The sequence below is a fragment of the Epinephelus moara genome, chromosome 14 (assembly GCF_006386435.1).
Source record: "Epinephelus moara isolate mb chromosome 14, YSFRI_EMoa_1.0, whole genome shotgun sequence".
Lineage (NCBI taxonomy): Eukaryota > Metazoa > Chordata > Actinopteri > Perciformes > Serranidae > Epinephelus > Epinephelus moara.
The window spans coordinates 28,769,850-28,782,126 of NC_065519.1; the positions used below are offsets into that span (position 1 = coordinate 28,769,850).

Genomic DNA, 12,277 nt, shown 5'->3' on the forward strand with positions numbered 1-12,277 from the left:
AGATTACTGTTAATTTATTATGCTGATCTGTTCTGTACGACATCTATTGCATGTCTGTCCGTCCTGGAAGAGGGATCCCTCCTCAGTTGCTCTTCCTGAGGTTTCTACCGTTTTTTTTCCCCGTTAAAGGGTTTTTTTTGGGGGAGTTTTTCCTTATCCATNTGTCCGTCCTGGAAGAGGGATCCCTCCTCAGTTGCTCTTCCTGAGGTTTCTACCGTTTTTTTTCCCCGTTAAAGGGTTTTTTTTGGGGGAGTTTTTCCTTATCCACTGCGAGGGTCATAAGGACAGAGGGATGTCGTATGCTGTAAAGCCCTGTGAGGCAAATTGTGATTTGTGATATTGGGCTTCGGTGTTTTCGTTGAGAGCCAGGCCAGTGCTGCCTGACTGAGAAGCCGAAGGAGAGGAGCAAGAGGCGCTTCGCTACTACCCCGGCACGACTGCAGCATAACAAAGTCCCACTCTTTGAGCATAATGCAGGATCATGCATATGCAGCATCACGGGAGACGGAATCCTCATCGCCAATATTATATATATATATATCAAAAAGGCAATGTGACCGGCAAATTCAAAAAAACGAGGGTCAACGATCGGGGTAGCCTTTCCCAGGCGGAAAGAGCTGCTGATGGAGACAGGTAATGCAATCACAGTCCAGCGCCGCTATTAGCTGTTAACCCCTAACAGCAGCCAGCGGCTAACAGCGGCAAGTGGCTCAACCTCACACACCTCATCCCTGTCCTTGCATCACTGCGCCGCTGTTAGAGACACTGCTAACAGCAGCTAACAGCAAACATTGGCGCAGTGATGCGAGGAGAGGGATGAGGTGTGTGAGGTAGAGCCGCTTGTCAGTTGTCAAAAGACAAGACGTTATTGGTTTGTTTCGATTTACACCAACAGTCCTACGTTGTAAACACAGCTAGCATGGTGAGGAGGAGGTTTGACAACTCGCCTCGCGTGTGTCTGTGTAGGAGCCTGAATGAATACTCCATGAAGTATCGGATGACATGTTTTCATCAATGTTATCATAGCTTTTTGGTACACAGCGGCTACCGTTGTTGCAATACGGGTTTGAAACCGTGAGGCGCTAGAGTGCGCTATCCGTTTGAATGTAATATATGATTTCAGCGTTAGATGAGAGAAATTCCTACACACTGTGGCTTTAATGTTGGGTGGCAAATTCAGTATCACTGAATAAACCACTGAGTAAATCAGTTGTTGCCACACTCAATAAAACGTTTGCCTTTTAAGTTTTGTTTTGGTCCTTTTTAAGTTCTTTTTTTAATTCCACAGTGGAACTGTGATGAATTCTTGAATGACAACAAACACATTTTGCTAGTAGTAAAAATAATAATTCCAAGCAGTTTGACTGAAATAAACAAGCATGCACAAAAAAAATATGCATAATATATTCAAGGTATATTATACAGGATTTTCCTTTAAAAAAAGAAAAGACAATGTGTAGACTAATACAGAATAGTTCCTCTCAATCCTCACTTATGACCCACTAGAAGTTTGAGGCAGTGTATTTATCTGCAGTGACTCCTCTATCTGCCCGTATTTTATTATCTATTATTTCAAAGGGTTTGGTGAGTTCCTGGATACATTGTCAGGTGAGGTTGGGACATTGAAAAAATCTGGGGTTGGCTTTTACTTTAGCATGCAGTACTTTTTTCAAACAGTAACCTACAATTGCATAGTATACCCTTAATGAGAAGTATATTGCATTGATATTTTATGTTTTGCTTTTCTACCTACTATATTGACTATACTTATACTAGACCCTGAAACTTTTGAACTGAACTTATTTATGTGAATTAAAAATAAAACATGCATGTGCAAAGAGGATTACATTAAAACTGCACATGAGAGCGCCACTGCAACATGTTGTTGGGTATTGGCTTGGTGTATTCCATCCATCCACATCTTCACAATCTCATAATAATCTTTAAGTGAAATATATGAATGTGAAGTTTGTTGCATTGTTTTCTGATGACTGTTTTTCTACCTACGACACTTGACCATAATACAATACTCCGAAAATCTCACTGAAACATTACAGTTGTACATAAGAGTACTCCCATATTGAAATATGTACCTACCTTACCAACTGTGGCCATTTTTGTAGCAAAACTGAGTGTCGGAAAGTGCAGAGGAATTTGAGAGAGAAAGAGCTGCAGGACAGTGGCGAGGAAAGACCATTGATCTGAGGTTCAAATACTGCTGCAAAAAAAGCAGTTATGCAAACATTTGGATTGAAAAGACTGAATGTACAATGAGCCAGTAGTTATCAAGAACTGGAAAAAAAATGTTGAAAGTGGGCTACATGTGGAGGCTGTATAGAGTTTGGTTGGCTAAACTATAAATCATTGTTCTGTTTTTAAGATGACATTGTCTTGATGAAAACATGTCCATTTTAAAGCTAAAAAGTTTTTGCACTTTCGCACCTAACCTGACCTACTGCTTCTTGAAGTGCAATACTAAACAAAAGACTATAAAGTCTTGAAGATTATGCCTTCAAACTCTGAAATATTTCCTAATTACCACATCTGCAAATAAAACCCTCAAACCTTGGCACACTAATTTGACTTCAGTGGTATTCCATCACAAATCAGTCACTTACTGACCTCAACCCTTTAAATTTGAATGATTTTTCCCAGTTGACCAATATTAGACGGTATTAGAATGGACTTTGATTAATCACAGTGACCAATTATTCAGGAAACACAGGCCCTCAAAGTTGACCCATACTAGCCCACATATAAAGACACAAATCGTAAAGAAATAACCGTATCAGAAAGCTTAAAAACAAGTTTATCCAAAATTTCAATACTTTTAGTCAAAAATAAATAAATATGCAAATAAGGTGTTTTTTAGTCATTAACTGTTTGTATATATTTTTCAACTATAGTTTCTAATATTTTCAATTTCTAATATATTTACTTCTAATTATGCATAGACACTTACCCATCCCTGTTTACATTTATTCATTTTGCCATTTCTGTAAACTAGGGCATTCATGACTGTTACATTGTAGTAGTCATCAGCTACTCCCAAAAAGTAGTTGACCAGTTGATTAATTGCAGGAGATGAATCTTTTTTTTGCCATCTGATAACACTGATTAATTCTCATCAAAAAGTCTCAAATACAACCAGTAAACAGTTAACTAATGTAGGATGGACTCACATTGGGGCAGATAAAATAGCCAAGTCCTCAACTGGCTCTCATAGACGTTTACAAATAAGTTGCTTTCTGACTGGACTTAACCCTCAGCAGGCTTGTCTGAGCTGGGGATACTGTTAAACTGTGGTAACAGCACGTCTGCTTTCTTGCAGGGATAGTGGTTCTGTGTCTTAAGTTAGATACTCATGTGCTTATACTTGCTATTTTGAGTACATCAGTGCATTCACACCAAGTGATGCGCAGGTCGACCCACAGCCAGCAGGTCCCAGGGGTCCACCCATGGGTCAGGTGGTTCGGGTAAGCTTTTTAGAAAATATTTCGGGTTTTGGGCAGGCGGATCATAAAGTGCCAAAGCAGTGTTCTGAGTAAGTTATTAATAACTTACAGAAACATTGTGCAATAATCCAACTTCCATCATCTTTTCCCCTCTTTCTGTCTCTCTCCCACAGCAAGCAACATCATCATTAGCGCTGCTGCGCTTAGGCTTTCTGTTATTCAGCTTTTGACCAGGAAAATCTGTTGAAGTCTGACATATTTTAAATTTCTACAGTCATAATGCCCTAACAGCAAAAGCATTTCTCTGTTTACAATGAATCTGTAGCAGCATAGAGGTGTTTATCCTTTGTGATTTGCCACTGTTTATAATGAGTGCTGCTGGTGGCCACTGATGAGGTGGGCCAGTACCTCTGCGTCACTTCCGGGTCAGCGGTCATTTGATCCGACAGGTATGGCTGCACGCTGCTTCACCTCGCTGGTTGTTTGTCTCTCAATGTGCTTAAGGCATTGGTGTTGTGTTGTAGGGCGACTGCCTGTGTGCTGCTCCGGCCCCCCCCTGTATGCGCTGCTGCGTGTGTCTGTGGTAGGTGTCCTCTCTCTCTGCGGTATGGTTGATGCTGTCCCGTGGCTAATGCTAGTGTGATCACAGTTAAATGCTGGTGGCTGCCAGGGGTCCTCTCTCCCAGTTTGTTTAATAAAGTGTATTTTTTTTATCAATTGGAACCACGTCTCACGCCTCTTGAGTAAACGTACCTGTGTGCCTTGTAGTGCAAAAATAATTCTCTGGGTGCAATTCCCAGGGTGGCGTTGTCGACAACCTTAGCTTTACTATTCCTACTCCTCTCCCCTCGCCACAAATCCGTTAAATATACATCTCTAATGTCATGTAAACAAAGCACTAAATATATCAGCTTGGTGAGTATTTGCTGTTGTCCTACTTTTGTACTTTTGAGAACAGAAAACAGATGTTTTATATTAAGTGTAGAAAGTTTCTTTTTACCAGACATTGGGCCTCATTCACTAATATGTGTGTGGAAATGTTCTTACTTTGCGCCCAAAATAAGTACGTACGCAAAATCACCATGGGATTCATGACACCTGCGCACCGGCCAATTTTGTTCTCACCACGTTGCGTATGAGTGTGAAACAGAATCATTCTAAATTGACAGGCGCGTGCTCGCAATTTGTGATTAGCATACTACCACGCCCCCATTTCTCCATATAAGGAAACCGCTTGTCTAGAGTTGATTCATGAATGAAGGAAGCGGTTACGCGAGGAGAGAAGTAGTAAATTTCAGTTTGTTGCGGTTACGCGAGGAGAGAAGTAGTAAATTTCAGTTTGTTAGAAGCGATGGTGCCGGGTCTTACAGGAATGCCATGGGTCATTGCAAGATTGTGGAGGACACAGCATGCCAGGATGATCTTGCACACCTTCTCAGGGGTATAAAGTAGTTTGCCACCAGCTGTATCTGATCCAAACACATCCAACGGCCCTTAAGCACGCCAAAAGTGCACTCTACGGCACATGTGTGGGCATGTATGTTATTATAGCGCACCTCTTGAGGGGTTTCAGGGTTTGCGTATGGTGTCATCAGCCATGTTTTAAGGCCATATCCCCGGTCACCCAAACAATATAACATTTTAGCATTAACGGAATAGAGACTTACTAAAAATACTAACTAAAAACAATTGAAATAAAAGACTAGAACAAAAGATACTCACCAACAAGCCATCCACTTCTCACAGCCCCTGCCTCCAAACGCATTCCCACTGTACTGTTTTGCAAAATAAATGAGTCGTGGGTGCCTCCTGGCCAGTGGGCCGCAGCGTTAAGGATATGGCAGTCGGCATTACAGATCATCGGGGGGGCGGTCACCCCCCCTCGTGGCCCAATTGTTGAAAAACGCGCGCTAAAGTGCCCTCTTGGGAGCCAAAACGCGTGCTAATGTGCCCTCTTGGGAGCCAAAACGCGTGCTAAAGTGCCCTCTTGGCAGCCAAAATGCCCTCCTGGAAGCCAAAACGCGTGCTAAAGTGCCCTCTTGGGAGCCAAAACGCGCACTAAAGTGCCCTCTTGGCAGCCAAAATGCCCTCCTGGGAGCCAAAATGCGTGCTAAAGTGTCCTCTTGGGAGCCAAAAACACACTAAACTGCCCTCTTGGCTGGTTAAAACATGATAAACTGCCCTCTTGGGTGGTAAAAACGCGTGCTAAAGTGCCCTCCTGGTTGGCAAAACACACTAAACTGCCTTCTTGGGTGGAAAAAACACACTAAACTGCCCCCTTGGCTGGTTAAAACATGATAAACTGCCCTCTTGGCTGGTTAAAACATGATAAACTGCCCTCTTGGGTGGTAAAAACATTACTGTTGCAATGACTTTTATGTTGGGCCCTTTTTGATCTATATTGAGCCAGAACTATATCTCTCAGAACCAGTTTGGATTATCTGGTGCTAATATGGTGTTACAATGCACTAGAATACAGGAAATGGCATCTACTTAATTGAAAATTTTCTGGGGGAGGACCCCCTGACCGCCCCCCCCCCCCCCCCCCCAGGGATTTATTTCTTTCATACATCCATGTCTCTGTGTGTTCTTCACAGTCCAACGTTGAATTGCCCTCGAAAACACGCGGAACTTAGTGCCCTCTTCAGTGGCGAGAACGTGCTGTATGTGCCCTTTTTTTTCTTTTCGCCCCTGCCCTTCAAAAAGTCTGTGCACGCCACTGTTTGGAGGAGAGAGTCCCAGGTGTGCGACAGCATGAAAGCCCCCTCATCCCGGTTGATGGTGTCCCTGGCCCGCCTCCTGATCTCTATGGCCTCCTTGATCCAACGTTTGAACTTGTTGCTTTCCGATCCGATGACTTTTGCGTTGTTCCAGTCCATGATATGATTATTTCTTTTGCAGTGATTTGATATGGCTGATTTTAGGTTCACCTGCTCTGCTTTTTCATTTAGTGATCTTGTGAGACATCCTGTCGTTTCCTTTTCGCATTCTTTTTTATGTTCTGTTTTTCTTGTATTGAAGCTTCTTCCTGTTTCTCCTATGTATGTTTTTTTCACGTTATGCATGGGATTTCGTATATTATGTTGCATTTTTTGTAAATGTTTATCCTGTCTTTTGGGTGAACTAAAAGCCCCCGGGTTACTACCAGCTGATAAAGACACATCATGACGCACGTCAGATGACGCTTCTGAAGAAGACTGAAGTGACAGTCGAAACATGTCAAGGTAAACTACATCTCCTTAAAAACTCATTGTCTGGTAAAAAGAAACTTTCTATGCTTAATCTATTTTGAGTAGACAAAATGAACCTACACTATTACACTAATTACACTATTAGATGTTTTATATTGTCACATTTACTGGAAATGACATATAATATAGCCAACAGTAAGCGGGTTGTTATCAGCGATGGTGATTACCAGAAACTTTCAGCTCGAGTTTACTTGTTTGCAGGTCGGGTCTGGGTCATTGCCACTGGTCAACAAATCCATGTCAAACTTGTGTAATGTCGACCGACTAACTTGGTGAACACCAAAGCATTGTAAATTCTGTTACAGCCGGCAAAATATCTCCACTAATTAAATCAATGCTCTAGGCTACTTTATAACCGCAGTGGTCAAAGCAAGGGACTAATGTTTGGAAATTAATACATTCACTTATTGTATTTCATCTGTATTTCTGACAGCAGCTGTGGAGAAGCGAGGGGTGGACTGAGAAGTCGTGGACACTATCAGCAGACACCCTTTCACTCAAAGCAGCCCACCCTTATTTATGTGTGACTTTAACCTTTAAAAAAGGGGTGAGTTATATAAAATCCAATGACAGATCATGAGTTGTGCTATAAAGCAGTAGAAAAGCTTGGTTTGTTGACACATTTTCTTTTTTCTTTTAAATGCTTTTAATTCATAGTACATTATAAGTCCTAAATAGCTGTAGTACTTATTCATGCCAAGGAATATAGGTTGGTGTTTCTACAGTGTTGGTTTTGGGAGTCTGAGTGTCAGTGCAACAGATTACATTGAACTGCTGATGTTATTATACTATGACATTGGAGAGGTTGAATGGGGGTAAAGTACAGGCTCATATAAACATTTTGTTCAGATCACAATGTAAGTCATGCTTGCACAATGTAAATATGTGATTAGGAATAACTAAGAGTACAAAGTACATGATAGTGTATACGCTTTTTTATAGTAGCTGATAGATTATTAGCTGAGTTCAAAGTCTGTTGTGTAGCAGGCTGCTGCTTCATGCCAGATTTGGTTGTTTTGAAACAATGTCTTCAGAGAACACGGGACACATTTACAGAGCAGTTATGTATGCAAAACAAAAAAAATGCCATTTGATGACAGTTGGACTTTAATAATAATTTCAACACTGCCTGCCAAGTTAAGCAAACATTGATATCACCATGATGGTCTGTGTAATCTGAGCTAAAACTACTTGACTAACTAGAACACCAACAGGGAAGCCACAGATCCCATCTGTTAAATGTCAACACATGATTCCACAATCTGCTCTTAATCCACAGAACAGTGTTGAGTGTTCAAGGTCATACAGTACACAATTTCTCTTTATTATGTGCATTGTATTTTGTATTGAGATTCAGTCCAACGTAGCTGCAGGTCATTAAATTACTTTTATGTCCCTGAAAGCAACACAGTGGTCTTATTGTGGAGAAACACTCAGGACTGTCCGGATGCTGTGAGGCAAAAACAAAACAGAAGTTAGAAGATGGATTTATTCTTCATCTGTGTAGGTGGTTATTAAATTGTGAATGGTGGAGAAAGTGTAGTGGAGTGTAAACATACCATTTGCCGTGCTTCATCAGTTCAATGGCATCATTGACCTGGGCCAAAGCCATGTTGTGAGTGATGAACTCATCCAGCTTCACCTTCTTGTCCAGATAAGCTTTAACCATCTGAGGCACACCATCCTTACTCTTAAATCCTGAACAACAGAGAACACACATATGATAAATTGAGAGCAAATGCAGTAATACTGATTGAATGATTGCAGAGATCAAGTGTGAAGCCTTTTGGTTGCTATCACAGCATAGGTGGTGGCCTTACAGGAAACCTAAATGAACTCAACCCGGTTTTGTTGTTGCTCATAATCAGGGGCGTAGCCATCATTTCAGAAGTGAGGGGGACAAATTGTTTAGAGGTCTATTGAGTGATTTATCATCCTATCGCATTCAATTGCACCTCTCCTTAGTGGCTAAAGAACCACATAACCACAAACCGCCACAGTACAGCACCAGGGGACCAACTTTAGTTCTCTAAAATTATATAGAATTTTTTTCTCAGCCAGTTATAATCTCTCCTCACCTATGAGAACCCTGCATGATCATCCTTGCTGGCCTCTGGTCCACTGTCTCCTCCCTGACCCTGCTCTTTATATTGTGCCAATAAATATTAAAAAATATGTGCAAAGCAATAGTGAGCGCAAGTTCTGCGCAGAAATTAAGGAGGAGTGGGTTTATTTCTAGTATGAAAGTAGCTAGCGAGTGATTTAACATAGGTAACAATAACATTAGTATTCTTGTTAACTAGCTTAACTTGATACATTGGCATCTATTAATTAGTCATCATTTAGCGAACATTATCTACATGCAACAGCATTACTCAACTTACACAGTTTGTTTGGAAGAAACTGTTCAAGGTTTTTTGCTTCTTGCTGGCTGGTTTACTGAACATAGTTAACACACAGCAGCACTGCCCAGCAGCACGCGTCTCGTCTATGCGATTGATTCAGATCACAACACAACAGCAGGTGTATGCCGCCTGGCGCCGCTTACTCATGGTGCGTTTAAAGACGGCTCGAAAAATATGTTACCACATGTTAAAAACGAATTTAATGGTTGTAACGGCTATTAAAAGTGCGGGGGACAGAGGGCACAGATACGGTGCGGGGGACATGTCCCACGCGTACCCCACGACCGCTACGCCCATTAAGATCTGCCCTCCTGAGACTGACAACCTATCAGAAATGACAAATGACAACCTGTGACTGTGTTATTATTTCAAGAGGATGGACAGAATTGACCAATGGGCATCTCACCTCCAAACAGGGAGCCCTTCCATGTACGTCCAGCAATGAGCTGAATGGGTCGGGTAGCTACGTCATACATGTCTGTCCAGCCAACCAGCACGCTGACACCCCAACCTTTCACACAAGACTCCAAGGCACTGCGCTAGATGGAGAAACAACACAAAGTCAGTAGGCTTGGAACCAGAGGAGTTTGAAATCTGCAGAGCAGCTGAGAAAAATGTGTGCTTTAACATTTAGATAACACTTGGGAAAGATTGTTTAATATAATGAGCCGTCTTGAGCCAATTAACATCAAATCTTTATGCAAACCTCTCTGTCTGCCTCACCATTACTCCCACATTCCCGACACATTCCAGGGAGTAGTCCACTCCTCCATTAGTCATCTCACACAACACAGCACTGATGGGTTTACTGTGATCCTTGGGGTTCACAAAGTCGGTTGCGCCGAGCACCTTGGCCTTCTCATACTTCTCTGGATTGATGTCAACAGCGATGATCCTCTTGGCTTCTGCAGCCTTGCAGCCCATGACTGCAGCCAAACCCACAGCTCCCAGGCCGAACACAGCACAAGTTGAGCCCGGTTCCACCTAAAGTAAAACAGACTTTGGTCAACATGGCTCTTTAGGTTGGACTTATAATTCTTAAAACACTAGTTCTTCCTGAACACTGTGGTGTCAAAGACAGTATGTTTCATTTTTGATGTCAGATGTTTAATAGAGTGCTGTATGTGGAATTCGTTACTGTAGGTATTAGCCTTCAACAGTACATGTTGGACTATCCCCAACAGTCAAACAAACATACCTTAGCTGTGTTAACTGCTGCTCCATATCCTGTGCAGATCCCACAGCCGAGCAGACAGACTTTGTCCAGAGGAGCAGCGGGGTCGATCTTAGCCACAGAAATCTGGTCTATCACAGTGTACTCAGAGAAGGTACTGGTTCCCATAAACTGCAGCACCTTCTTTCCCTTACAAGTAAACCTGGAGTCTACGGCTGCCATCACATCAGCGCGATCAGAAGCCCTGAGCAGAGAATTTTGTAAAATTAAAATACAACTTCAGCCTAAATTTTTGCTTTGAACACTTTCTCTTAGACGGTGCAACAAGTATTTGTCAGGGTGAGCAACATATGCCAAAAAATTAAAAAACAAAGACCCAAACAATCTGTTCTGTGTCATTATCAGACAACACCTAAAGGTAAGAGATGAGAAGACAAAGATAAGCTCACCATCCTTTCTCACACTGGTTGGTTTTGGGACTCTTACAGAAGCGGCATTCTCCACACTGGGATATGAACAGAGGAATCACCTTGTCTCCTGAAATTCAGAAACAATGTTGCCATGTCAAAGGAATTAAGGGCACACTTTCAAGACCTAAAATCAAATGTCCCAACAAACAGGTTTGTTAGGCTGGGTAGCACAAATAGGCCTTGGTCTACCCATTGCTAGCATCGCTGCCATAATAGTCTGACAGGGAAAAAAAAACAAGCTGTTAAACAAATTAAACTGTTGGTTGTAAGCTTTCACTGACCTGGTTGAAATTCAGTGACTCCAGGCCCGACGCTCTCTACAATGCCGGCTCCCTCATGGCCAAGGACTGCTGGGAAGCCATCTTTATGCATACCCTCAAACAGATGGTACAGGTCTGTGTGGCACACCCCAGTTGCAACAACCTGCACAGAGGACAACCACACTAAGAAAACACTGATGCTTGTTTCTTTTGAACAGTTGGGTATTGTGCTTTCTTTACAGCTGTATTCACAACTCAAATCATAGCAAAACAACTATAACTGCTGTAGACACTCAGGCCTGTCACCCATTTCTCCAAATGCCCAAGTGCATGTCTGGCTTACTTAACTAAAGTAGAAGCAAGCAACTACACCATCATCCGGACAAAGGCAAGCTAGCTAATGTTATGCTAATTGAATGCTGACAAAACGTCAGTGAATCATGCACAATTAATCAACCATTCAGAGGTTTGACATTAACCATGGCCTGTGGTCTGTGGCCATAAAAACTGGTCCTTATTTTCCAGCATTTTCTTTTCATAAACTTTTCTGACCAGAATAAAAGTAAATATTAGCTTATAAAGCCTTAGTGCTGCAATTGGGCCAGGTACGATCACTGGCGGAGAGTCATCTTATTTATCCCCTCCACTGCACATTCATTAGAAGACATTAGTGTGATGATGTCATTAAGGATTTCTGGTAAATGTAGTCTTAAAATCTTCAATAACCTCTTACTATTACAAACTCTCATTCATAACCTTTACCCAACAGTGCAGTCAGACATCCCAGTGTGTATGTGTAAGTGGACATCTCTCACCTTGATGCGGATCTCGTTGGCCTGGGGTGGGGCTACCTCAATCTCCTCAATCACCAAAGGCTTGTTGGGCTCCCAGGCCACTGCTGCCTTGCACTTGATGACCTACAGGGCGGTGACACAAGCATGAAGTCGCACATTACTGGGTGCAGCCAAACTAGGATGGGTGCTCTGCCAGTTTTTGGAAACCAGAGTTCCCACACTTTGTTAAGCATTATATTCAAAGACCTTTCAAGTACTTTCAAGGCCCACTTTCCTCTAATTCAAGGACTCAATACAGATCAAGGTTAATAATCAATCAATCAATCAATCAATTTTATTTATAAAGCCCAATATCACAAATCACAATTTGCCTCACAGGGCTTTACAGCATACGACATCCCTCTGTCCTTATGACCCTCGCAGCGGATAAGGAAAAACTCCCCAAAAAAAACCCTTTAACGGGGAAAA

General features: G+C 42.1%; 1 protein-coding gene across 5 annotated transcripts in view; it reads right to left on the reverse strand.

Moving 5' to 3' along the window:
- Positions 1 to 12,277, reverse strand: part of LOC126401262 (alcohol dehydrogenase 1) — a 125,302-nt gene that overhangs the window by 111,274 nt on the left and 1,751 nt on the right. For 3 of the 5 annotated variants that reach the window (XM_050062419.1, XM_050062417.1, XM_050062418.1), the window contains exons 2-8: positions 11,831 to 11,932; positions 11,037 to 11,178; positions 10,735 to 10,822; positions 10,310 to 10,529; positions 9,835 to 10,095; positions 9,518 to 9,650; positions 8,266 to 8,404 (exon numbers count right to left, since the gene is read on the reverse strand). In XM_050062419.1, coding sequence (XP_049918376.1) covers positions 8,266 to 8,404; positions 9,518 to 9,650; positions 9,835 to 10,095; positions 10,310 to 10,529; positions 10,735 to 10,822; positions 11,037 to 11,178; positions 11,831 to 11,932 — 1,085 coding nt within the window. Of the gene's footprint in view, positions 1 to 2,097; positions 2,254 to 7,795; positions 8,157 to 8,265; positions 8,405 to 9,517; positions 9,651 to 9,834; positions 10,096 to 10,309; positions 10,530 to 10,734; positions 10,823 to 11,036; positions 11,179 to 11,830; positions 11,933 to 12,277 lie in introns of those variants that run through there. The other 2 variants (XM_050062416.1, XM_050062420.1) reach the window with 2 other exon arrangements.